The sequence below is a fragment of the Eulemur rufifrons genome, chromosome 17, assembly GCF_041146395.1.
Source record: "Eulemur rufifrons isolate Redbay chromosome 17, OSU_ERuf_1, whole genome shotgun sequence".
Lineage (NCBI taxonomy): Eukaryota > Metazoa > Chordata > Mammalia > Primates > Lemuridae > Eulemur > Eulemur rufifrons.
The window spans coordinates 45786162-45813796 of NC_090999.1; the positions used below are offsets into that span (position 1 = coordinate 45786162).

The 27635-nt window shown below is 40.8% G+C and overlaps 1 protein-coding gene and 1 non-coding gene across 3 annotated transcripts; both read left to right on the forward strand.

The window, feature by feature from the left end:
* The first annotated feature begins 60 nt into the window (after positions 1–60).
* MARVELD2 (MARVEL domain containing 2) lies at positions 61–20434 on the forward strand. 2 transcript variants are annotated; one of them, XM_069492330.1, is made up of 7 exons: positions 61–90; positions 3915–5081; positions 7014–7049; positions 13499–13647; positions 13887–14058; positions 16926–16976; positions 18044–20434. In XM_069492330.1, exons 2-7 carry the CDS (start codon positions 3930–3932, stop codon positions 18164–18166), a joined length of 1683 nt encoding a protein of 560 aa, XP_069348431.1. In that variant the 5' UTR covers positions 61–90; positions 3915–3929; the 3' UTR covers positions 18167–20434. The 2 variants fall into 2 exon arrangements, with proteins under 2 accessions (XP_069348431.1, XP_069348432.1); XM_069492331.1 differs by lacking the exon at positions 61–90 and adding an exon at positions 2450–2616.
* Positions 18349–18455, forward strand: LOC138398476 (U6 spliceosomal RNA). Its single transcript, XR_011235967.1, has one exon. It is a non-coding gene; the product is annotated as a U6 spliceosomal RNA (small nuclear RNA).
* Positions 20435–27635: the final 7201 nt, after the last annotated feature.

Sequence of the window (27635 nt, forward strand, 5' to 3'; positions counted from 1 at the left end):
GGGCTCGGCCCGCCCCGGCCCCGCCCCGGGAGCCCGATCCCGGTTTCAGAGCCCCGGGCGGTGTGTGCGCTCTTCTCGGCGGCCGCGCAGGTGAGTGGGGCCGCAGGGGTGGGGCCAGGGGACGAGACGCGGGCGGGAGGGCCCGGCGGCCCCCGGCCCAGGTGTGCGCAGGTGCACAGGGCGGGGAGGGGGGACGCCCTCGGCCGCTCGCGGGTCCCGTGGGCTCCGTGGAGCTCCCCGGCCGTCCAGTTCCCGCCGCGCAGCCCGCCAGGACCCGCGGCGGAGGCCGGAGCCACGCGGGCCTGCGGGGAGCTGCGCGCTAAGCGTGGGGCGCGGGGAGGGCCCTCTCCCCGAAGGGTTCCATTCAGCGGACGCAGGTGCAGCCAAGCCGCTGTCCTTCCGGGCGGGGGCGGGGCCGCGCCCTTGCGGCCATCCAGGTTCTCCTCACCTGGGAGGTCCCTACAACTTAGTTCCGGCCTCTCTGGGGCGGAATCTCTGAAGACGGAGTGGAGTTTCGGTCAGAAACGGGAAGACGGAACGCTCCCCGGAGTGGGCAGAGCAGGGGACAGCCCGAGAGTTTGTGGGACCGGGAGTCCAGAGGCTGACGCGGGGGAGACCCCAGCGAAGATGCGCGGTATCCCCTGGCAGTCGTGTGAAATCCCACAGCGGCTTTCCCGACCCCTCGGAAGACCAGAAATATTTGAAATCTGCCTCTTTCTTGGGGCCGGCAAAACTTTAAAAGCAGCTGAAGCGGAGATTCTGTTTGTGTAAAGGTGACCAGACGTGATCCTGTGACACTTGGCTGGGAGGAACCATTTCTGCCACCGCTATGGCTTTACGAGATAAGTGTTCCGACAGAATGGAGTCAGGGTCCAGGGCTTGAACAAAGCCGAGAGCCACTCTGCCTCAGCGTGCTGGACCTGAGTGGACTCTCGGTGACATCTTGAAAGACATTTGGGGGTATCCAGATACTTAAGATGTGATACAATACAGCTGACTATTCCCTTCTAAAATTACATATTTTGCTATTCCACAATTCTTCAAATTTATAATTTCGTTTTATTTAAAGATTGATCAAGTGGTCTCATTCAAATAAGCCACTTTTCACAGGTGAGGATGACTTAAATTTATTACAGTGAATCACACGCTTTTACCAGTCAGTTAAAGAGTGGAGTATCCTGTAAATGCGTACATATCATAGATATTGAGAGATATGTAAAACTTGCTGAAGTTATTCTTTGTGCTTTTGCTTCTACATTTCTTAGGAATGCATTTCAGAAACCATGGTAGTACTATGCATTTCTAGAACTTAAACTTTAGAAAAAGATAAAGGTACAAAAATAACTGATTGCTGTAATGTATACAGCTCCTGCTTTGCATTGGGCACCAAGCTGGGCTATCGCAAGAATAGCCATAAATTGATAATTGTAGAAGCTGGCTGATCAGTACACAAGGTTATGTAATACTGTTCTACCCACTTTTTATGTTTGAAAATTTCTATAACACAAAATTTAAATACTCTATATCTAGAATTTAACCTCTCCTCAAGATCTCCATGGTCCATTGGATTATTTCAGCGGCCTCCTAGCCAGTCTCCTTGGATCCATTCTGGAGTGTACTCTCAACACGGCATCCATCCTGCTAAAATAAGTCAAATCATGTCACTCCTCTACTCAGGATCCTCCAATGGCTTCTTATCTCCCAGTAAAAGCCAAAGTCCTATCCAGTGGTTTTTAAAGCCCTGCATGATTCAGACGACCTCAGTTCTACTACTCACCTTATCACTCACTTTGCTGCTGCCATAGCAACCTCCATGCCTTAATATTTCTTGGACATGCCAGGTACTCTTACCTCAGGGCTTTTACACTCGCTGTTCAGTCTGCCAGGAATACTCTTCTCCCTAATAACTGCCTGCCTTCCTCCTTCACCTTCAGTTTTCTATTCAGATGGCATGTTCTCTATGGGGACTTTCTTGGCCACGCTACTTAGAACTGTAGCACGGTGCCCACAATGCACTCTACCCGCTTTCCTAACTTTGTTCCTTAGCATATTACACATTTCGCTTATCTATCATCTGTCACCCCCACCCCGACTAGAATCAAAGCCCCGTGAAGCCGAGGATTTCAGTATGCTTTGTTCACCAGTATACCTTTCAGCATGCCTGGTGCAGGGCAGATGCTTGGGAAATATTCGTTGAATGATAGGCCTTCATTTTCCAAAGGTAAAATAAAACAAAGCCTTAGGAATTTCCAGATTGTTCAACACCATAAAGATGGGGTATCCATTTTAATTTTGAGAACTTCATAGTGTCAAGTACAATACCATGTGCCCAGTTTAAGTTTTCAATAAACATTCACCTATAAACAATTTGAGGGAGACATTCAGTGTACCTTAAACCTAGTAGTTACATTAGCAAATGACTTCTCTCTTTTTGTATATGTGTCCAGGTCATTGTATTCATAAAAGGAATCAACAGGCATAGTGGAAGTGCTTTTTTGGTTTGTTTGTTTGTTTGTTTGTTTTGAGATGGGTCTTGCTATGTTGCTCAAGCTGGCCTCAAATTCATGGGCTCAAGGGATCCTCCCATTTAAGCCTCCTGAGTAGCTGGGACTGCAGGTGTGTACCACCATGCCTGGCTTATTTTTGAGGTAGATTGAATCCCTTGTAAGATACTTTTGTCTCTCCAAGGTGACAGCAAATCACTTTTAGATAATTGCTCTGGAAGGAATGATACGGTCATTGCTGCAATTCGGTGTTGTCCCTCGGGGAAACCTTAGCCTTCAGTGATTTTTATCTCTGAGAATTCAGTTTTTTAAATCCAGTATCAATTGTTAATATTTTAGAGTGGAAGAAGCAAGTCCTCTAAATTGACTTTGTTGTTTTAGGATTCCCTGTATTTTAACTGACTGCTTCTCCTAGGCCATTCCAAAGCAGATATGAGTTAATAAAAAGAGTATTTGCTGACCCATCAAATTTTGGTATACTCATACTCTTAACTATTTTGACTTAGATGTTTGAGGAAAGGACTCTGCTTGGAAGCGTGTTAGCATTCTGTTTTGTTTTGTCTTTTTTGTTTTCTACATTTTGTCGTTTAAAGGTCTCACAGATAAAGTAGACTTATAAATGTTTTCATATGTAAAATTTATAACTAAGATTTAAAATTTTTGTTGCACTTAAAATAACATGTAATGTTATGGGATTAGTTTACTTTTTTTTTTTTTTTTTTTTTTGTTGAGACAGAGTCTCACTTTGTTGCCCAGGCTAGAGTGAGTGCCGTGGCATCAGCTTAGCTCACAGCAACCTCAGACTCCTCGGCTTAAGCGATCCTACTGCCTCAGCCTCCCAAGTAGCTGGGACTACAGGCATGCGCCACTATGCCCGGCTAATTTTTTTATATAGATTTTTAGTTGTCCATATAATGTCTTTCTATTTTTTAGTAGAGACGGGGTCTCGCTCAGGCTGGTCTCGAACTCCTGACCTTGAGCGATCCACCCGCCTCGGCCTCCCAGAGTGCTAGGATTACAGGCGTGAGCCACCGCGCCCGGCCTACTTTTTTCTTTTTTGTTTTCACCCCTCCACCCCAATCCCCATGGGATTAGTTTAAAAATTTTTTTAAATAAAAAATAAAATGTCATAGAATGATGATTATATCCCTGGGTAATTGTTTAAAATATACAAAATCAATATGTTTAAAATATACATATTTATTTATATTTCCCATTCCTTTTCATTTAGAATCAGAATAAAATATTTCAAATATCTAAAAAAATATACATATATACACATTTATGTTATTTTTGTATATCATAATAGACGTGATCATATTGGTCTGAATACTTTTTGCTACTAAGTAAATAAAATCAGCATCATTGAAAAGATAAAAGCATAAGTGATAACTTTAAACTTGGCCACAGGTTCAAAAATCACAAATGTCTTCAAATGATGGAAGATCCAGGAATCGGGACAGGCACTACGATGAGGTTCCAGGTGAATTGCCCTATCAAGATGGTACCGTAAGAAGTCTCCAGACGCTTCACGACAGTGAGCTGGCCCTGAGCTCTGATCCTTTACCACCACCCCCTCTCCCATTACAGCCACCATTCGGCCCAGACTTCTACTCAAGTGACACGGAGGAACCAGCCATAGCGCCGGATCTCAAACCCATAAGGCGCTTTGTCCCTGATTCCTGGAAGAACTTCTTCAGGGGAAAGAAAAAGGACCCAGAATGGGATAAGCCGGTGTCTGATATCAAATACATCTCCAATGGAGTGGAGTGTTCACCTCCAGCCTCGCCAGCGAAACCAAACCACCGTTCGCCCCCCAACTCCTGCAAAGATCCCTACGGAGGAGGATCAGAAGGAACCTTTAATTCCCAGAAAGAGACTGATGCAATGTTTCCCCACGACTCCTGTGGATCTCTAGGCCGACACACACAAACAGCTCGAACGTACAGTGAGAAGGTGGAGGAGTATAACCTGAGATATTCCTACATGAAGTCCTGGGCAGGCCTGCTAAGAATTCTGGGCGTGGTAGAGCTGCTTTTGGGAGCTGGTGTCTTCGCTTGTGTCACAGCTTACATTCACAAGGACAGCGAGTGGTATAACTTGTTTGGATATTCACAGCCCTATGGCATAGGAGGTGTTGGTAGCCTGGGCAGTACATATGGGGGCTATTACTACAGTGGCCCCAAGACCCCTTTTGTACTTGTGGTTGCTGGATTAGCTTGGATCACCACCATTATTATTCTGGTTCTTGGCATGTCCATGTATTACCGGACTATTCTTTTGGACTCTAATTGGTGGCCCCTAACTGAATTTGGAATTAATGTTGCCTTGTTTATTTTGTATATGGCTGCAGCCATAGTCTATGTGAATGATACCAACCGAGGTGGACTCTGCTACTATCCATTATTTAATACGCCGGTGAATGCAGTGTTCTGCAGGGTAGAAGGGGGACAGATAGCTGCAATGATCTTCCTGTTTGTCACCATGATAGTTTATCTCATTAGTGCTTTGGTTTGCCTAAAGTTATGGAGGCACGAGGCAGCTCGGAGACAGAGAGAATATATGGAACAACAGGAGGTAAGTGATTTCACAATCCTTCATTTGTTTTTTTTTTTTTTTTGCTGTTTGCTCCCTTGTTAAAAATATATAGTCCTCGAAACAGAAAACTTTCATGGAAGTATTTAAGTTTCTTAATGATCTGAGATTCAAAAGTTCTAGCTCAATGAACCAAAACTGAGATAACCCACTCTCATGTTTCATTGTTATATTATTATACCTTGCAAATAGACACCAGATGTGTAATATAAAGTTTGTTGGCTTCACTATTTTGCCTGTCTGATGCTTAAGAAAAAAACATAGCTACTGAATTTCTGTAAAGAAGAAAATATTCAGTAAAAATAAGTGTCTTATCATTAAGGTAAATTTGATAATCTTGGTTCTTTAATATGGTAAAACAATAAAAATCCATCACTTTTCAGTTACAGGAGGAAAATGCTCATTTAAATGTTATGATTTACTTTTTTCCAGTGAGTCACATGAAACCAAATAAGAATATGGTGAACTATGTTTGATTTTTTTTTTTAAGTTTTGAATACATATTGTAATGAACATACTCTGTGAAAATTTGCCCAATGGTTTTGATATTTTGTCCTTATTTTAGAGACGTGTATGTTCCAAAGTTAGAATGGAAGCCCTGTACTTTTTTTTATATTTCTAGGATTTAACTAATTAAATATTATAATGAGAATAAATAAGGAGAATAAAATGATAATAATAATAATACTTGAAGGATAGGATTATGTAAAAGCCCTACTTAAAATTATTTTCATCAAACAGTAGCAAAAGGTCAGGATATGTTCTGCTAGCTTCATTATACCCTAAACTAAATTAATGTTTCACTTTTTTCTTCTAAGAAGATGTGTGTAACAGAATCTCTTAATACCACTGAAAATGTCAGTATTTATCTTCAATGTTTTCTTAATTTGAAATTAACTATATTATGAAATTTTCCTTTCCCATTTTTCCCAGGACTTATTAGATGCTATACAAAGTACATCTTGTAGATATTGAGCAAAACTATAAATAAAAATTGAATCCTATCCTTAGAGTAGCACACACTGATATATATATATTTTACTTTTAATCTTTTGCATGAATCTGATGCATAACAACAGCAAGTAATTTTATAAGTACCTATGTGTTATACAAAGAACCTCAACATGTTTCAATGTAATCTATACTCTATTGTCACAAAATACATTTATCTTACTAGAACTCTACATACATTCAAGCTATGTCTAAAAATTTTTCTCAGGATTTTAAGCATATTTCTTAAATTTACATCTATGTATACAAAGTAAAGAATTTTAAATTCTAATCAATATGAAATACAGATAGTGAAACTCAAGACTTCCTCATAATTTTATGCTAGTTTTATAACAGTTATTAAATCTTAACATTTCAAAATTCTACATGAATGTGATTAAAATTATCAACACAACACTTTTATTTCTTTTTCCTTTCTCAACAAAAACTTGTTTCTATAAGATTTTTCATAATGTTTGATTAGACTTGAGTAACTTCTAATGTTGGAGGTTGTCCCTGTCTGTGTGTTGCTGTAACTTCCTAAAGGTTAGAAGATGTAATGGCCTATGGCTTTTTTCCATTAATTTTATAGGGTAACTGTCCTAACTCTTCAATCATATAAGTTAGTGGAAGCCAGGAATAAATAAAATTTCTAGGTAATTCAAACCTTACCTAATAGTCTCCACCATCCCTGTATTTCCAACTTCTCTTTATGCTCCTGATTGGTAGGGAATTAGTTAATCACTACCCCTCTGGTTCACCACTGGCCCATCAAAACCTGGGCAAAAAGTAGGAGGAACATCCGTCAAGTAGAGGATCAACCTTTGTAAAATGGAGATTGATCTGTGAATGCAAATGGATGAAAATATTTGCATAGTAGCTTCATATGCCTTTGAAAAATTGTTTTAACTCTTTTTTTTACAGATAAATGAGCCATCTTTGTCATCAAAAAGGAAAATGGTAAGAATAAAATTTACTTGACATTATACTTTAGCTATAGATTTGCTAAATACTTTTCTCTTATGTCTATTTATCTACAGAGTAGAATTACCCATCGATGAAAGTGTAGCTGTTACATTGAGTTCATATGAGGGTTTTCAGCTTTTTTCTAATACTAAAAGGACCTATCTATAACTCCTTTTAATTTTGTTAGATGGAAGTTTATGCAAACTTTCTTCATTTCTCTTTAAAGTTCTTTGCTATTCTTTTCTATCCTTCTCACCATGCTTTCAGATGCCAAATTTTGTAGTGTCAGGGAATTCCTATTCCACAATTTGCTAGCTGTGTCGCAGTAGCTAATTTGTGCTAATTTGTGGCAGTAGCCAAGTTATTTAACCTTTCCATACTTTCATTTCTTCATCTGTAAAACTGTAATAATAATTCCTACCTCATAAGTTGCTGAGAGGATTCAATGGGATGCTGTTATAATTATTTACATATATGTAATAATTTAATATATTTTAATAATCATAATTTTACCCTCATTGAAAATTTCTTTTTTAAGATAGTAGACATTATTTCTAAGTAAGAAGCTGAAAATCAAACCTTTGGATTTGTTTGTTTCTTTGAATACAGGGTATATTCAGTTGGCTCAAAATTCAAAAAGGTCTCTAATAGAAAATCTTCTCACTTCTATACCCCAGCTTCCCAGTTCCTCTGCCTGGAGGGACCAATGTTATCAGTATTGTTTTCCTTCATAAATGTATATTTTATATATATATACACACACACACACACACACACACACGTATACAGGCACATATATATTTGCTCTCTTCTGTTTTTTTTGAGACAGAGTCTCACTGTCACCTGGGCTGGAGTGCAGTAGAATCATCATAGCTCACTGCAACCTCAAACTCCTGGGCTCAAGTGATCCTCCTGCCTCAGCCTCCCAAGTAGCTGAGAGTAGAGGCACATGCCACCATGCCTGGCTGATTTTTTAATTTTTTGTAGAGACAGGGTCTCACTACATTGCTGAGGCTGGTCTCACACTCCTGGGCTCAAGCAATCCTTCTGCCTCAGCCTCCCAAAGTGCTGGGATTACAGGCATGAGCCACCATGCTCAGCTAGCTGATACTCTTGGTAACAGATGATATCAAAATCTGGTATCAGGGGTAGTCAGGCAGAGCACTAACATTAGAAAGTGTATTTCAAATATCCTCAGGGGCAGAAGAGAAGAATCTGTTGCTTTGGGGGGCTAAAGCTGTACACTTTGCAGATGTTGATTGCTCAGCACTAGCCTAGACAGCGCTGCCTCACTGGGCTATAATGCGTCACTGATGTGACAATGTGGGTCATTTCTGGCTGCTGTAGAATATATGGCCTTCCTGGTTGGGCCCTCTGAGGTGGTGGGATTTACCAATGGGATTAAGTACAGAGTAGAATCAATCTGAAAGGCTAGGATAAATTGGAGGAAATTGCCCCAAATGACACGGTGGTCCTTGTCATTGTTTGTAAGAATGTACCTGAAGCAGGCTCCACAGGTGGGACAGGATTAGGACGATCTGCCAGTCTAGAACTTCAGACAACCCTAGAAGGTTGGTGCCTAGAATGTCCAGGGTGTGTTGCAGAGTCCCAGATCCTGAGAAGTCCTGGAATAGTCAGGCATAACCTTAGCAGATGTGGGAACTCCCATTGCTAGGACTCCTTTGGATAGCATCTCAGTCCGGTTAACTTCTCCTAGTCTTTCGAGATATGAGACTGAAACCAAAGAGTATCCTTTTAAAGGCCTCTTTTTCCAGACATGGATCACTGTGGATCAACATATTTAGGTATATCCTGGAGGCAGACCTCTCTGTAAAAGGGAATCCCATGATTTAATCAGGGAATCTCTACTGGATTTACCAATGAGAAACCTGATAGAAAAGGTTGGGATCTCCAGCTTTTCACTGGGTATGATGTATACCTGCTTCCTTCCTTGTTCATAGTAGGGAAGAATTGGCAGACTAGCACAGGAAAGGCAATCCAGTGTGGGAGGAGGACTTTAGAATCAGACACATCTGAATTTGAGTACTAGATCAGCTACTTACTAGCTCTGTGATGCTGGAGAAAGTATTTCCTGCTCTCAACTTCAGTTTCCTATTCCTTGTTTGGTCTATATATTAGGCTATCTCTCCTTGTTTCATATTTTAATGAATACAATTTTTAAGAAGCAAAAAAATCATTTTAAAAAGAAGGAATATACAGACGTAAGTTCACATTGAGACAGAAACAAATTCTGATAAAACCCTAAGTGCTGAGCAGTTTCTTTTTCAAGTTAAAAAAACCAAACTCTCATCCGACATCGGTGATGGTCTGAGTTTGGGGTCAGGGGCGCGTGCGTCATTATGTTACGCACTCAAAGGGAGAGAGGACCAAGAATTGGACAGATGCACGCTGAAATACATCTAGCTCTCCCTATTTCTACTTTGACAGGATATTCATTTAGCCCATTTTTAATTTGCAAAGTTTAACAATTATAGCCATAACATTACTTATCCTGGCCAGGCACAGTGGCTCACACCTGTAGTCCTAGCACTCTGGAAAGCCAAGGCAGGAGCATTGCTTAAGGTCAAGAGTTTGAGACCAGCCTGAGCAAGGGCGAGACCCTGTCTCTACTAAAAATAGGAAAAATTAGCTGGATGTGGTGGTGGACGCCTGTAGTCCCAGCTACTCGGGAGGCTGAGGCAGGAGGATCGCTTGAGCCCAGGAGTTTGAGGTTGCTGTGAGCTAGGCTGACATGTCACTCTAGCCCGGGCAACAGATTGAGACTCTGTCTCAAAAAAAAAAAATTACTTATCCCATTGCTTAATTACTTTCTTTTGTGTCACAGCAAACAATTTCTGATATTTGTTGACAAAACTAGTTTTTGCCGGAACCAAAGAAAGGTCATATTAAATCTGCAGATTTGGGCCCTTTCCCTCCCCCTCCTCTGATGTGTTTATAATCAAGAGCATTGCTTAAGAGTGGCCTGTCCCAGGGCTGGAGCCTAATGCATCCTTCCCACAAAAGCCTGAAGAGGTTTTAATTCTTTGTCTCATGTCTAGTTTTAGATTTCTTCCCAATAGAATTTTATGATGCATGGGAAGTTTTATGATGATCAGGGAGGTTTATCCAAAAAAAAGTGCATGAAAATGTTAAGACCATAAAAATAAAAAAAAAAAAAATTGAAAGCAAATGAAATAGTCTATATGGAAATACTCTGATTTCTTAAAACTCCCTTTTTATATTAAAAGGTAGATTTTAGAATTAAGGATGGGCAAGTAAGGAAAGTGAATAGTTCTTGCTTGAAAAAATTTTACCTAGAAAAAAATTAATTGTGGACTCTCTTGCCCAAAGTGACTACCTGGGCAGAATTCATGACTTTGGCCAGGAAATCTGAGAGCGATGCCTGGTGCTGCTACTGAGATCTGGCGGATCAACAAGCTCCATAGCAGCTTTCTCAGCCAGCCACATAAGAACTGGATTGTTAAATATTTAGAAGTGAAAGAGAGAGGCCATGAAATAGAAATCCATTTATTCAAGCCAAAAAAGTTTCCCCTAATGCTTAATACCATTATCCATTTTCAAGATTAACCATATAGGAATTAATTCATCAGTATGAAAAAATGACATTTTAACCAACAGAGAACAGAGCAGGATGAATACTAACCTTAAAATGCGTTCCTAGCCAGCTGCAGTGGCTCACGCCTGTAATCCCAGCACTTTGGGAGGCCGAGACAGGACGATGGCTTGGGCTGTTCGAGACCAGCCTTAGCAACATAGAAAGACTCTGTCTCTATAAAAAAAAAATTAAAAATTAGCCAGGTGTGGTGGCGCATGCACAGAGCAAGACCCTGTTTCTAAATAAATGAATGAATGAATGCATGAAATTAATTCATGCATTCCCTAAAATATCATTGCTTAATCTCATTTCCTCAGGGTATCCTGTCCCCTAATTGCATTTTTTCTACTTTGGGGCCAGAGTGGTGGTGAGGCATGCTTTCTACGTCTTGGTGATCTGGTTTCTCTTCCACCTAGAGCCATGGCTGGAGAGCTTTTCCTTTTTATCCTTCCCCTAGAGCGGGTTAGCAGCCTCCACGTCTAATCCAATCTGAGGGGTGTGCTGTTTGGTTAAGAGCTAGTGGTTTTTAGAATGAGCTAATGTTAAACCAAACCTCAAAGCCAGTCTCAGAGAAGGGAAATCAGGAAACAAAAGAATTGTAAAAGCTGCCTGGCAAAATAAAGAATAAGGTTTTAAAATCCCGTTTTGTCTTTTGTTTGCAGTGAAGTAGGGGCCCTCCCAAGCCACTCTCAATTTAGTTCACTAAGCACTTCTTGAAGGCGTAAGGGGAGAGGGGAGGGAGGTTACTGCTCCAAAGAGGAATCGTGTTCCCAAGCATGATCTTACTTTCCCCTAGCAGCATGGCATCGCCTGTCCTCTCCATTGCAAACTCATTTCTAGTGTGCTACTAGGATATGAATAGGGTACATTTAAATAAGTAGATTTCCTCATGTGATTCATTTAAGTATCAGTGAACCAAATAGTTCTGGGTTCTAATCATGGCTTTTCCCCTAAATAGCTATGTGACCTTGGAGAATTGACTTGATTTCTCCGAACCTCATTTCTTTATAAAAAGGAAATCTTTCTTCTGTCATCCACCAACTTCACCAAGTTCTGGGCACTGTCCAATAGGGTCCCTGAGTAGTCTTTCCCCAGCCCCAAAGCGGAGCATCCATCTTTGCCTGCCCATTCTAGAGTGGATTCTACTGGATCTTCCCTTCTGTCTGCTATTTTTTTTTTTTTTTTTTTTTTGTTGAGACAGAGTCTCACTTTGTTGCCCAGGCTAGAGTGAGTGCCGTGGCGTCAGCTTAGCTCACAGCAACCTCAGACTCCTCGGCTTAAGCGATCCTACTGCCTCAGCCTCCCGAGTAGCTGGGACTACAGGCATGCGCCACCATGCCCGGCTAATTTTTTCTATATAGATTTTTAGTTGTCCATATAATGTCTTTCTATTTTTAGTAGAGACGGGGTCTCACTCAGGCTGGTCTCGAACTCCTGACCTCGAGCGATCCACCCGCCTCGGCCTCCCAGAGTGCTAGGATTACAGGCGTGAGCCACCGCGCCCGGCCTCTGTCTGCTATTTTTATTCTTTTTTTTTTTTTTTTCCCCCTGAAACAGAGCCTAGCTCTGTTGCCCAGGCTATAGTGCAGTGGCATCGTCACAGCTCACTGCAACCCCCACTCCTGGGCTCAAGCGATCCTCCTGGCTCAGCCTCCTGAGTAGCTGGGACTACAGGCCCACGCCACTATGCTGGCCTAAATTTTTCTATTTTTAGTAGAGATGGGGGCCTTGCTTTTGCTTAGGCTGGTCTCAAACTCATGACCTCAAGCAATCTTCCTGCCTCAGCCTCCCAGAATACTAGGATTGCAGGCATGAGCCACCTCACCTGGCCCTATTTTAGCTCTTAAAGCCTGTCACCTGCTACTTCCTCTCTAGGCCATTCATTTCATCTGGTTCTCTTTCTATTTCTTTTTTTTTTTTAAAGACAGGGTCTTGAGTCTTGCTCTATCACCCAGACTGAAGTGCAGTGATGCCAACACAGTCCACTGCAACCTCCAACTCCCAGACTCAAGCAATCCTCCTGCCTCAGCCTCCCAAAGTGCTGGGATTACGGGTATGAGCCACTGCAGCAGGCAGGCCTCTTCCCTCTTTTGAACACAATTTTTTACTAAAAAGGCCTCTAAGAACTCTGCAGTTTAGGAACCAGGGTGACTTAAACCACCATCTGCATCTAGGATTCTCATAGCCCTTTTCAGGGAATCACAGGTTGAGAACATCTGGGCCAGCTGAAGACATCCACTGCCTTTCCTCTGCGGTTGTAGCAACATCCTCCTTACATTTAAAAATACTGTAAAAATACTGACGTTCAGGAAGGTTTTCTCTCTGAAAATCAATTTGCTTGCTTCCCTTTTCTTTCTGACCCATGACAGTGGCTGCTTATAATTGATTCATCTCAAGTTGCCAGTATCATTTTTTTCTCTTTCCACGTAAATAGACTTGTTCCATTTTTATCCCTGAATTTCTTGTTTTGAATTACATTTTTTATTCTTTTATACTTAGTCGGGGTATAAATTCTAACTAAGTAAGTACTTAAGACCCTGTGTCTGACATTGCGTCATCCACCCTTGACACATCCACGGTTGGGTTGACGTGTGTTTCACCTATGATGTACTCCCATGTCTCAAATGTGATTTCCTTTAGCTACTACAAAAACATTCAGAACTACATTGTGGCCATAAAACATATAATTCTGAAGGGAAATGTTAATTACTATTTCCACTTTTCTTCTTCCTGTCTCCGTCTCCATTTTCTTCTAAGAATAAATTCAGGGTTTTTTTTTTTCCTACCTCTATTTTTAAATAAATCCTCTTTTTCTCCCTAACTGCAGTGTGAAATGGCCACCAGTGGTGACAGACAAAGGGACCCAGAAATTAATTTCAAAGAATTGAGAACAACAAAAATGAAACCCGAACTCCTGAGTGGACACATCCCCCCTGGCCACATCCCTAAACCTATCGTGATGCCTGACTATGTGGCGTGAGTACCAGTCTGAAGTCTCCAGCATAGAAGTCGAGAGGTCCCATTTAGGCCTTTCAGTTTCCTGTTTGTCTCCAAGTGAATACTCTCTGTTTAAAATCATGACGTGAACAGTTGTTTGTTATCCGAGATATGGAATTGAAGGTACAATGTGGTCAGTGAGGAATAAGCTAAGCTGATTTCCCATTCAGCTTTTTTTAGTGAAAAGATTGTAACTTTGGTTTATGTTGTTCCCTTAGAAAATACCCTGTGATTCACACAGATGATGAACGAGAACGCTATAAAGCTGTGTTCCAAGACCAGTTTTCGGAGTACAAGGAGCTGTCTGCAGAAGTTCAGGCTGTCTTGAGGAAGCTTGACGAGCTGGATGCGGTGATGAGCAGGTTGCCGCGTCATCCGGAAAACCGCCAGGTGGGTGTCTGCAGCTGCCCAGGAGGGGCACTGAGATTTAGAGGAGTGATAAATCTGACCTTGTTTAAAATTCATAACCATCTACATCTGTCTATGTCTAGGAAAGCATTTGAGATCTTTGAAGTAACTAGTCAAAATTATAATTCAAATCATATAACTTAATCTCTTTTGTCTTCAATTATTAAACTGTATTTTATTTTCTTATTTAAGTAAAATATAATTTTGCCTAAGACACATACTGAGTCAGTCAGGGCCCCAAAGGAGATAGCTGGCACACTCAATCTAGGATAATTCTTTTTTTTTTTTTTTTTTTTTTTTGAGACAGAATCTCACTCTGTTGCCTGGGCTAGAGTGCCGTGGTGTCAGCCTAGCTCACAGCAACCTCAGACTCCTGGGCTCAAGGGATCCTCTTGCCTCAGCCTCCCGAGTAGCTGGGACTACAGGCATGCGCCACCATGCCCGGCTAATTTTTTCTATATATTTTTAGTTGTCCAGCTAATTTTCTTTCTATTTTTAGTAGAGACGGGGTCTCACTCTTGCTCAGGCTGGTCTCAACCTCCTAAGCTCAAACAATCCACCCGCCTCAACCTCCTAGAGTGCTAGGATTACAGGCGTGAGCCACCGCGCCCAGCTTTGACCACAGACTTTTAAGTGTATATTTAAATCACTTATAATTATGAGCTATCTAAGCCAAGTGTGTGCAGTAGTGACATTTTCCTAATCCTGGAGCCATGGAATGGTGTTGGCTAAGAGAAGCCAGTACCAGGAAGCAGAAGAAATCCAGCAAATACTGAAGGTCAAGTGTCAGGTCGTACCATTTGGAAAACAAGCAAGGTTTACAAGTCCAGGAACAGTGACCAAAGTTAGAGGCCCTCAAAGGAGTGCAGGGAGGAACAAGCAACCCTGACGAATCTGGATCAGCACAGGTTGGGAAGTACAGACTCACTGAGAGAAATGATGCTGAAAATCCCGACTGTGACATGTGGTCTTTTGGCCTAGACCCAGTGGTCTCTGGTTCGGATGCTTTGTGTGAGCGGGCAAGGGCTGCAGCATATGGGTCTGCAACTGGGGGATCAAGAGGGTCCTGATTACAGTTCTGGCTGAGAGATTGAGTCTTCCCATGATGTTTTCACACAATATCAACAACAGTCATTACCTCTAATTATTAACATGACATGACAAGTAAGTAACCAAAATGTCAGGTGTCTCCTGCAGCCCTTATCTAAAGTAGAGCTATTAACTTCTCATCATCCACAGGCTGCACTTTGCCCTGGGCAGGAGCCTGCAGTAGGCTCTTCATTTTCCCACCATGCCCCCAGGGAAGCACGTCAAGCATTGCAAAGCCCAGTGGGCCTGTTTGGAGGCACAGGTTCTCTAACAAACCTGCTTGTACACCCTTGAAAAATATGATCTCATGATCATATTTTATGGGCTTTTCTAGCCCATAAAATAGGAATATTGCCCCAAATAATTCCTCTGGCCCTTACCACCCCATAAATTCAGTTCCTGTGACAGACTCTAAAATGGGATTAAAGCTCTTTTCTCTGCCTGTGTCTCCAGTACAGCACCCCTAGCCCCAGAAGCTAGTTTATTCCTGGTCCAGGACCTGTAATTATAGATTACTACTGAATTACCAGGTTCGTGTTCCCTGCTGGTAAGCAGTCAAAACACAGAGGATACTTATGATCTTAGTATGTCAGAGATATTGAAGAATTAAAATGCACTGGGAAAAGGATATGGGTAAATGATGGAAAATGTTCTCTGGGGAAGCTTTTAGAAGTATAAATTATCATATTTTATTTTTTATTTATTAGGTTTGCACTGTCTGGCAATCTCTAGGCATAGGTTTACATGGATAAATGAGGGCATTGCTCTAGTAATCTGTTCTCCCTTTGGATAGATTGTTCAACTCTTTACAAAGTTCATATTTATTATAAAACTTAAAGTTAGAAAGAACCTTATATTAGCTGTTTCAAAAGTTGAATAGTCTCAACCACTTAATCCCAACACCTAATAACTTGAAAAAGAACTTTCCTGGCCGGGCGCGGTGGCTCACATCTGTAATCCTAGCACTCTGGGAGGCCGAAGTGGGCAGATCGTTTGACCTCAGGAGTTCGAGACCAGCCTGAGCAAGAGCGAGACCCCGTCTCTACCAAAAAAAAAAAAAAAATAGAAAGAAATTAGCCGGACAACTAAAAATATATATATAAAAAATTAGCCAGCCATGGTGGCGCATGCCTGTAGTCCCAGCTACTCGGGAGGCTGAGGCAGGAGGATTGCTTGAGCCCAGGAGTTTGAGGTTGCTGTGAGCTAGGCTGATGCCACGGCACTCTAGCCTGGGCAACAGAGTGAGACTCTGTCTCAACAACAGCAACAAAAAAAAAGAACTTTCCAAAGGGGATGAAAGTAATAATAATGATAGCTGATGTTGTGGTTATAATGTGCCAAGCACTTTATAAGATCATTTCAAATAAGGGAACCTTCTCACAACACTGTGAAGTCATTATGGTTATTACTCCCATTTTACCAAGAAGGAGCAATCCTTTAAGGTTGTTATGGTTATTATTTTCATGTTACCAATAAGAAAACTGAGCCTTAGGGAGAATAATAGCTTTCCCAGGGTCACACAACTGGCCGGCCATGACATTGGGACTTGGGTCTGAATTTTTTGTGGGCGGGGACCTTTCTCTCTTGTTCACTCCTAGGTCCCAGTGCCTGCCAGATAATAAGCCCTTAAAAATTTGTCTAGTGAATCGAATTTTTTGTCATAGATAAAAATTGTTTTCATCCTAATTCCCAGTGTCTTTGAGAGATGGTTTGAGTAAATGCAAGTGTTTTAACTCAAGTATACAATGTATTATTTTTAGGAACATGAGAGAATTTCAAGAATCCATGAAGAGTTTAAGAAAAAAAAGAATGTGAGTAAAACAATTTTCTTTTTCCAAGTATATTCTTATCCAGGTACATGCATGATAATTGACAGACTTTCGATTCTCTTAGCTAAAGTTTTTTGAGTTTTCTTTATTTCATAAGATGCTACTTTTAAAGGAAAATGAGTGACTTCTGATACCATTTCTTGTCATCTCTGTCCTAAAACATTCTGCCATGTCCGGATTTAGTAACCTAGGGAAATGAGCATTGATCTGGAACTCTTTCCCCACATTTCCTTCAAAAAGATTAACTTATTTTACATCTTTCTAACTCCTTTCTTAGTCTCAAAATAAAGCCAGGCATGGTGGTGTGCCCCTGTATTACAAGCTACTTGGGAGACTGAGACAGGAGGAGCCCAGGAATTTGAGACCAGCCTGGGCAACACAGTGAGACCCCCATCTCTAAAAAAAAATCAATAGAGGCTGGAGAGGCCTTTTATTAATCTAGTCTATACTTATTATTTACTTTTTCTGTATCCTTTTTCTTTTTTAAGAGGTGGAGTCTCACTCTCTCACACAGGCTAGGGTGCAGTGGTACAATCACAGCTCACTATAACCTCTAATTCCTGGGCTCAACCAATCCTCCTGGCTCAGTCTCCCAACTAATTGGGACTACAGGTGCATGCCACCATGCCTGGTTAATTATTTTTTAAATTTTTTGTAGAGATGAGGTCTTGCTATATTGCACAGGCTGGTCTCAAACTCCTGGCCTCAAGTGATCTTCCCACGTCAGCCTCCCAAAGTGCTAGGATTACAGGTGTGAGCCACCAGGTCTGGCCATTATTACTTTTTTATGTACTTCTGATATTACAGTTAAAGGTGCCTCAGCTGTTTGTACTTCTCACTCAATTTTGCTGTGAACCTAAAACTGTTCTGAAAAATTAAGTCCATTAAAAAAAAAAAGTAAGGAGCTTAACTGTTATTCTGATTAGGCAGATTTTGAGATCTGTAGATAATTCTACTGTGTGTGGTCACTTTCTGGGTGATAATATATGTTTCTGTGTTCTTCACTGCAGAAGCCAGAAGCTGAAATAATACCTATGTTTCTTTTATAGGATCCTACATTTCTGGAAAAAAAAGAACGCTGTGATTATCTCAAGAATAAACTTTCTCACATAAAGCAAAGAATTCAAGAATATGATAAAGTAATGAATTGGGATGTACAAGGTTATTCTTAAACCTATTTGAAACCATTTTTTATTGAAAATTGACTATTTATTTACTGCCTTTTTTATGCTAGTCTCTGTGGTAGAAAAACAAGTACTTCCTGAATCAGCATCTAGTTGGTCTAACCAGTATGCAATGTTTAAAAGTATGATTTTTTTCCTTAGCTCAGTGCTTTTTCGAAAAAGAAAAAAAAGTGCTCGCTTCGGCAGCACATATACTAAAATTGGAACGATACAGAGAAGATTAGCATGGCCCCTGCGCAGGGATGACACACAAACTCGTGAAGTGTTCCATATAAAAAAAATTATAAAAAAAATAGAAAAAAGAAAAAGAAAAAAATATGATTTTACTCAAACATTTCAAAACAAATTCAGATTTACTAAGAATGGAAGAAATCCTTTATTTGTCTGTGTATAATTTCATATTTGTCTATCTCATTAAAATGTGTTGTCATTTTAGAGATCATCTTCTTGTAGTGTGATGAGCAAGTAGACTATCAGTTCTGGTGCTGCTTTTTCCTTTTTTTATTTTTTGGAGACAGAGTCTTGCTTTGTCATCCTGGCTAGAATGCAGTGCAGTGGTGTCATCATAACTCACTGCAACCTCCAACTCCTGGGCTCAAGCAATCCTCCTGCCTCAGCTTCCCAAGTAGCTGGGAGTATAGGTGCATGTCACCCCACCTTGCTAATTTTTCTATTTTTTGTAGATATAAGGTCTCACTCTTGCTAAGGTTGGTCTCAAACTCCTCAATTAATCCTTCCGCCTCGGCCTCCCAAAGTGCTAGGATTACAGGTGTGAGCCACAACATCTGGCCTTGCTTTTTCCTTTTTTACTCAGGCAGGTTCCTAGGATTTTTCTAGGGCAAATTTCTCTTCCTAAGAGAAATTCCTAAGGGTTTCCTAAAGGATTCTTCCTAAGGGAAAATGGGTGACACCTTTTCAAAGGTATCATTTCTTCCCTTGAAAGGGGTTCAAAGCCCAGATCAACATTTTCAAGCTTTGTGATCGTGGGCAAGTGGATTAATCCCTCTGTGCCTGTTTCCTCTTCTGTAAAATGGGGCTAATAATAGTACCTACCTCATAGGGTTGTTATGAGGATTAAATGAGTGAATATTTGTAAAGCACCTAGAACAGAGCTTGGCATATTATCAGAACTATATTAATGTTTCTGAAATCAGAAATGTTTGTGAAATTAATAAACTGCAAAGAATGAATCTCAAGAAAAGGTCCTTTATGAGCAACTCAGTTAACCAAAAGACCATGTGTCTCATGCCTTTCTTTTTTGTGTTTTTAACTCTACATGTAGCCTTAGGCAGATGCTTCCCTGTGGTTCTGTGGCCCACTAGGGTCCACACAGCCTCCATATTTTTAATCAGTGTACTGTGCACATCTCTCCATCTCCCTATAGCCCAGCCTGTCCTGCATACATTGAATAGCAGGATTGTGTGAATGTAGTTGCCTTTTCTATCCCCTTTGGACATCCATCCTAAGGTTCCATCAGTGACATTTCCTTGGACTCTCCCTTTTAATTACTGGGATGCTTCATCTTTCCAAAAATTATCTTGGTTTTAATGCATTATTCATGAGAAGTGTTTTATTTTTGTTAGTATGAACAATAGACGGCCTACAAAATCATCACTGTTGGATTTGATTCAGGAGCATCTATCTTGTAGATAATTTCCCAGGCGGAGAACTACAGTTTCTGCCTATTATAGCCACCATTCCAACAATGTTCGAAGAGTTTTCTAAAGCAATGAAACCAAAAAGAAAAGCAATATGGAAAAGCTGAAGCTTAGAAAGTGTTGGTCACTGAATGAACTTCCTAGTTTTTCTTTGTCAGTGAGACCTTTGTTAGTGTGTATTGTTAATATTTCAATTCCATGGTTCTCAGACTGTGCTTAGGGCTGCACTGTGTCTGAAGAGGTAGCATCTGCAGAAGTGTGAGGCCCTGTATGGGAGCCTCCCTCAACTGGCACAACTTCACTTTCTGTTGTATATACTGGGCCCCATGTTAACAGTTCACTTAAGAAGAGCACCAATGCTTTAAAAAAAAAAAAGTAAAATATTAACATTTTGGTAGACTATGAAGAGTTAGATTAATATTGAACTGAAGTATTAAGGGAACTTTATGAAATTTTATTTTACTACAATTATAAATGTTAATCTATGAAAACCAATGCTGTACACTGATTTTTAAAAATTTTTATGTCAATACCTAGTAGTATTAAAATTTCAATTGCCTGTTGTTTTGTGTGTGGCCTTTACTATTTGCTTTCCTGGCATTCCTGTGCTCACCGGGCATGTTCTTAAAAATATTTTCGCTTATCAGAAAATAAACTGGAAAGTCACTGAAATCCTGTAGGTCATGATGTTCAGGTGACTCCCTATTTCCCCTTCCCCCATTATTTGCAAGAGTTCAAAGTCAAGGCCAGTGTTTTGGTTTCCTAGGACTGCCATAACAAAACACCACAAAGTGAATGGCATAAAACAACAGAAACTCGTTATCTCACAGATCTGCAGGCTAAAAGTCTGAAATCAAGGTATCAGCAGGACCATGCTCCCGCTAAAGCCTACAGGGGAATCCTTCCTTACCTCCTCTAGCTTCTGGTGGTTTGCTGGCAATCGATGACATTCCTTGGCTTGTAGATGCATCTATCCAATCCTCCATCTGCACATGATCTTCTCCCTGTGTCTTCTTGGTCACCTTCTTACAAGGACACCAGTCATATTGGATTAGAGGCCAACCCCCTCCAGTATTCTTCATCTTAACTAATTACATTTGCAAGGACCCTGTTTCCAAACAAGGTCACATTCTGAGATACCAGAGGTTAGGGCTTCAAAATCTCTCTCTCTCTTTTTTTTTTTTTTTTTTTTTGAAACAGGGTCTTACTCTGTTGCCTGAGCTACACTAGAGTGGCATCATCATAGCTCACGGCAACCTCAAACTCCTGGGCTCAAGTGATCCTCCTGCCTCAGCCTCCCTAGTAGCTAGGATTACAGGTGTGCACCACAATGCCCACCTAATTTTTCAGTTTTTTGTAGAGATGGAGTCCCATTATGTTGCCCAGGCTGGTCTCAAACTCCTGGGCTCAAGTGATACTCCCACCTCAGCCTCCCAAAGTGCTAGGTTTACAGGCACGAGCCACCATGCCTGGTGTTCTGTGTTTTCATTAAGGATTAATAAAACTAAATTTGTATTATTCTGCTTTCATTCTGCTTGGCTAAAACTAGATCACATAGGTTTTCTGAATTTAGAGTTTTTGTTTTCTACGTATTTTAATGCAATTCCATAGTATTATTGTTTTAGTTACTGATGTTCATATTATATGATGGAAATAGCAAGGGAGTTAGGTCTAGGGTCAAGCTGTTTGACCTCAGGCAAGTCACTTAACTCCTCTGAGCAAGGAGATCAATTGAGATAAAAGTACCTGAAATCATATTGTAAACCATAAAGCTCTATTAAAATCCTTACATTTATTTTACATTTTTGTTCTGATAATGTTGCTGATAAATTTTCATTAGCAGAAGTACGATTAATTACTAATAACTGATAGCATGAGTATATTTATCACATAATCGAGGCTTCTTTGGAGGTCTGTACATACTGGTACCATGTACTGGTTCCATAATTGCATTCACACATTCAATAACATTCCCATTTCAACTGATTCCCTTGACCGAAGCCACAACTTCATATGCTAGTGTGAAAGGAGAAAAGAGGAGAAGCCTGGGGGACAGGGAAGGCATTTTCCAATTATTAGGATAAAGATTTGGCACTTTACTTTCTTCTTTATAAAAAAGGCAAAAAGGCCCGAGATGTAAGCAGCTTATCAGGGACTCCAACTCCAGGAATGTATTTAAAGACTTAATTCTATTTACCCTGTAAAGTAATTTGTTTAATAGATAACCTACCACTTAAATGCTTTGGAGGAACTGAAGCTACACCCATAATGGGATTTACCAAGACAGTTTGAATTGTAAGTGGTATATGAGGTTGCTCTTTTTACACAAAGCACTCTTTTATGCTACCCATGAAAACAATAAATATCTGTAATCATCAGTTATGGGGGAATGCTGGTGGGAGGATTTATCAGTCAAGGTTGTTAGTTCTAAGCCACAGAAACCAAAGCTGGCTGATTTAAGAAGAGGAATTTATTAACATATATAGTTTACAGGATTGCTGGGAGGGCTAGAGATCTGAGCTGGAGATCACCCAGCAGGAACAATGTCCAAAATCCCCACTAAAAGCTCATTTGGTGACCACAGTTCTCCTGAGACCCAGTGTGCTAAATGCTCCACAAACTCTCCAGTCCTCGGATGCCAGAAGCCCTCAGGACTCAGACTCAGAGTGAGTTAGCATGAGCCGTGGGTTGACAAGACCGATGTCACTGCCACGCTCTGGTTTGCAAGAGAGACTGGGGGAGAAAGGCCCTGGTAGCGTCAGTCAGGGGCTGGGCCTCCCACCGAGATTCATCAGTGAGGAAATCCCCAAAAGTACCAAGGGATCTGGATGCTGACAGCCAAAAAGAATAACAAATGTTACCTGCAGAATACTAGTTGTACTAATTGTTCGTGCAGTCAGGGATTATCTTATTCATTTATGAATGGACCAAATACAAAAATGACAGCCAGTGCCAGAACATCCTTAACCTCAAAGTTTCCAGGGCTCAGAGGAAAAGCAGGGAGGGTCCCCACTGATGTCACAGATACCGGAGATGTGTTCCTGGCTTCCAGGTTTGAAATTCAGAAAACATTTGTTACCCAAAAAGCATCTCCATACAATAATTTCCCAGCCTCTCCAGATTAAGTCAAATCCTCCTATTACATCCACTTATACACCTGTACCCTTCATTGAAATGAGCACAAATGTTTGCCAAGAGACATGTACAAGAATGTTCATGGGAGCTATACTCAAAATTACCTTGAATTGGCAATAACCCAGATGTTCATCAACAGTAGAGTAGCAGAAATGAAAAACAAATTGTGGTAAAACCATGTAATTACTACAGAGCAATAAAAAGTATGGACTGCTGTTACATGCAAAATATGGCATCATATTTTGTCTGAACATAATATTGTCTGAACAAAAGTCAGACAAGAGTGCATTCTGTACAGTCCCATTCATAAAAAGCCACAAAGCAGGCAAAATTAAGCGATAGTGATTTATGTCAAAGCAAGTAAGAAGAGCTTTAGAAGAGCAAGTATTAACTGGGAAGAGGCATGAGGGAACTCTCTGGGGTATGAAAGTGTCCTGTATACTACTCTGGATGGTAGTTACCTGGGTGCATACATATTGAAACATTTATTAAATTCTATTAATAGCCTGGGCTAGGTGGCTTACACCTGTAATCCTAGCACTTTGGAAGGCTGAGGCAGGAGGATCTCTTGAGGCCAGAAGTTTGAGACCAGACTGGGCAATAGAGCAAGACCCTATCTCTAAAAAAAAAAAAAAAATTAGCTGGGTGTAGTGGCACATGCCTATAGTCCCAGCTACTCAGGAGGCTGAGGCAGGAGGACCATGTGAGCCCAGGAGTGTGAGGTTGCAGTGAGCTATGATGACACCACTGTGCTCTAGCTTGGGTGACATAGCAAGACCTTGTTTCTTAAAAAAAAAATAAAAAGGAAACACTTCTTGAATTCTACCCTTAAGATGCATGTACTTTATGCACTTACATGTCTGTTATGTCTGTTATTTATCAATTAAAAGGGCATTTAATAAATCCAGTCGGCCAGGCACAGTGATTCACACCTACAATCCTAGCACTCTGGGAGGCTGAGGTGGGAGGATCTCTTGAGGCCAGGCTGAGCAAGAGTGAGATCTGTTTCTACAAATAATACAAAAAAATTAGCCAGGCATGGTGGCTAGTCCCAGCTACTCAGGAGGCTGAAGCAGGAGGATCACTTGAGCCCAGGAGTTTTAGTCTGCAGTGAGCTATGATGACGCCACTGCACTCTAGCCGGGGTGACAGAGCAAGACTCGGTCTTCAAAAAAAAAAAAGAAAGAAAGAAAGAAAGAATGAAAGAAATCCAGTCTATGGTGATAGAATTCTTCAGTGGGGTGACCTCTGAGTGATAGTTCTCTGGGAAGGGGTATGAGGGAGCTTCTTGTTACTATACCTTGATGGGGTTTGTTGCTTACCAGGATATATACATATTTAAAAATTCATCAAGCTAAACACTTACATTAGTCCCTTTAACTATGCATATGTTATTCTTCAATTTTAACAATTATATTCTACATATGTTTGAAGAAAAGTATATTCCTGGTTTTTAAAAGATTAAAGTAAATTTAGGAATACAATCCTTTCATAAATTGGGAACTGCCTACAGTGCTCTAATGATCTTTGGAGAACTTTTACTAAGTTATAGCTGAGGCGACACAACAATCTTACAATTGTTGGTTTCCCGAATCATATTTGAAACCCGAGATTCTGTGTGTGTGTGTGTGTGTGTGTGTGTGTGTGTGTTGAGTGTATGACTTTGAATCAAACCCCACATCTGAGATGGTAGATTATATACATTTATACATTTTCTTCCCTTTTCCCCCTATGAGCAGTCCTAAAACAGAAAGTCTGCAAATGAATGGACCTGAAGATTATTTATACCTGTTTAAATGCTTTTATTCTAACATCACTGCAATCTTGCCTACGAGTCCCCTTTGTTTGTGTACAGGGCGGGAGGCTAAAGGGATGCATGACAGGTGAGGAAAATGCTGTTTGTTAGTAAGTGTGAAAAATGGCAGTCCTTCCCTATTTAAATCTTGTTTGTGATCAGTAAGCCTGCCAGGGTCGTTAATATTCAAGGGTACTCTGGGGATTGTCATTGCCCGAGGGCAAACCCTAGTTAAACCGTGGGACAAAGCTATTCAGGACTAGCATCCCAAGTATTTGGAAGGTGGCTGCCATGTGATACAGCCCGGATACAGCCATGTGGTGGAATCTGTCTGCTGCTGTTCATATAATTTGTAACAATATCCAGGATTTTCTTAGAAACCCTCAGGACTAAGGGTTTGAAATTAGGAAATATGGAGAGATTATATACCGCAAGAACGTTATTGTAGGCATTTGGTGTCAACACGTCATGTGTCTGCTATAATTCATGAGTCACTTTCATAGTGTCACTGTTTCCCTATAGGTTGTTCCTTGATTTCTGCCTATTCTCATGATGAGGAATTGGTACTGAACGTATTGTAGAAATTCCTTTTTCTCTTTGTGACATTGCCACCAGCAATGCAGGAGGGTTCCAATTTTGCCACATCCTTGCCCACACTTGTTATTTTCTCTCTCTCTCTCTCTTTTAATAATAACCATCCTAATAGGTGTGAAGTGGTTTCTCATTGTGGTTTTTTTTTTTTTTTTTTTGAGACAGAGTCTCGCTTTGTTGCCCTGGCTAGAGTGAGTGCCGTGGCGTCAGCCTAGCTCACAGCAACCTCAAACTCCTGGGCCTAAGCAATCCTACTGCCTCAGCCTCCTGAGTAGCTGGGACTACAGGCATGTGCCACCATGCCCGGCTAATTTTTTCTGTATACCTTTTTAGTTGTCCAGTTAATTTCTTTCTATTTTTAGTAGAGACGGGGGTCTCGCTCTTGCTCAGACTGGTCTCGAACTCCTGACCTTGAGTGATCCACCCGCCTCGGCCTCCCAGAGTGGCCCTCATTGTGGTTTTGATTTACATTTTCCTACTAATTAGTGATGTTGAACATCTTTTCATGTGCTTATTGGCCATGTGTACATCTTCTTTGAAGAAATGTCTACTTAAGTCCATTGCCTACTTTAAAATTGGGTTGTTTGTCCTTTTATGTTTAGTTGTAGGAGTTCTTTTTTTTTTTTTCTTTTAAGGGAGGTAGTCAGGAGGGGGTTCAGTTTCCTTTTTTTTTTTTTGAGACAGAGTCTGACTCTGTCGCCCTGGGTGGAGTGCAGTGATGTCATGATAGCTCACTGCAACCTCAAACTCTAGGGCTCAGGTGATCCTCCTGCCTCAGCCTCCAGAGTAGCTGGGACTACAGGTGTGTTACACAATGCCGGCTGATTTGTCTATTTTTATTAGTAGTAACAGGGTCTCGCTCTTGCTCAGGCTGGTCTGGAACTTCTAAGCTCAAGCAATCCTCCGGCCTCCAGTGCTAGGATTATAGGCATGAACCACCTTGCCTAACCAGGAGTTCATTATATATTTTGGATTTGATTTAATTTTGAACTTGGCTAAATCCATGTCTGTTCATGAGAAAACTTGCAAAAATAAACTTCAGAAAAAAAAAAATCTCAGCTAGATTATCTTCAGGTGCAAAAATAATATAATCTGATAGAGGGTTTAATGATGGCGGAGTTTACCTAGGTCAACAGATGTTACTGTTGAACTACTGGACTGCTAATTGGGTTGGCCAGATTAGTTAAGTACAGTAGATCACAAATAAGATAAACAAAATAAAATAATGTATTGGCCAGGTGCACTGGTGCACGCCTGTAATCCTAGCACTCTGGGAGGCTGAGGTAGGTGAATCACTTGAGCCCAGGAGTTCGAGACCAGCCTGAGCAAGAGCAAGACCCATCTCTACAAAAATAGAAAAATTAGCCAGGTTACTTGGGAGGCTGAGGCAGGAGGATTGCTTGAGCCCAGAAGTGTGAGATTGCAGTGAGCTATGATGATGCCACTGCACTCTAACATTGGCAACAGCGTGAAAACTTGTCTCCAGAAAAAAAAAAAAGTCAAGCAGAAAGGCCAGATTCCTTTCAGATCTGCAGCCGTGTTTTCTGAGTACCAGACACCCAAGCCTCCCTCTTTACTCCAAGCCTGGGTGTCCATAAACTGGATGGAAAATGGAAGGGACAAGTTTCACAGGTGTTTCTCGCTTGCAGCCGAGGAGAGAGTGCTCCAGTGAATCATTCACAGGTCCTCTAGGAAGAAAAGGGAGTAGGTACTAGGTGAAAATATTAGGAGACATGGGAACGAAATTAGGAGTATATTAGGAGAGAGCACTCTCAGAGGTTTGAGAGAATGGGAATTCAGATACAAATATTAAGTAAGAGAATATGGAAGTAATTATCAGAAGAAAATATTCGGGGCTAAGGTATTAAAATTAAAACAACCCAATTACGCTTTTCATCTCCAGAGCCGATTTCAGTAACACTATTTTATGGGACTATTGCATCTGGCAGTTATTTTAAGAGGCAATCTAAATATTTACTTTCATGCTGTAACCTTTGCCTTGTTTGTAGTCTAGTTTAACTGAGCCTTTAAACTGAAGACAGGATACAAGCATGTGAGTTCTGAGATAATTACATAAATATTACAAATAACTGAAGCATCATACTAGCAAAAAATGGACATTTTCAAAACAGCAACACAAAGATAGGTTATATCTAATTTTATAAAAACACTATTTTTATCTAATTATTTGCTTATATAATATTCAACATATATTTCATACAAGAGGAAGGAAGGCTGCCTAAAATTCTACCAAAATCAGTTAATAAGCCCTTTATTT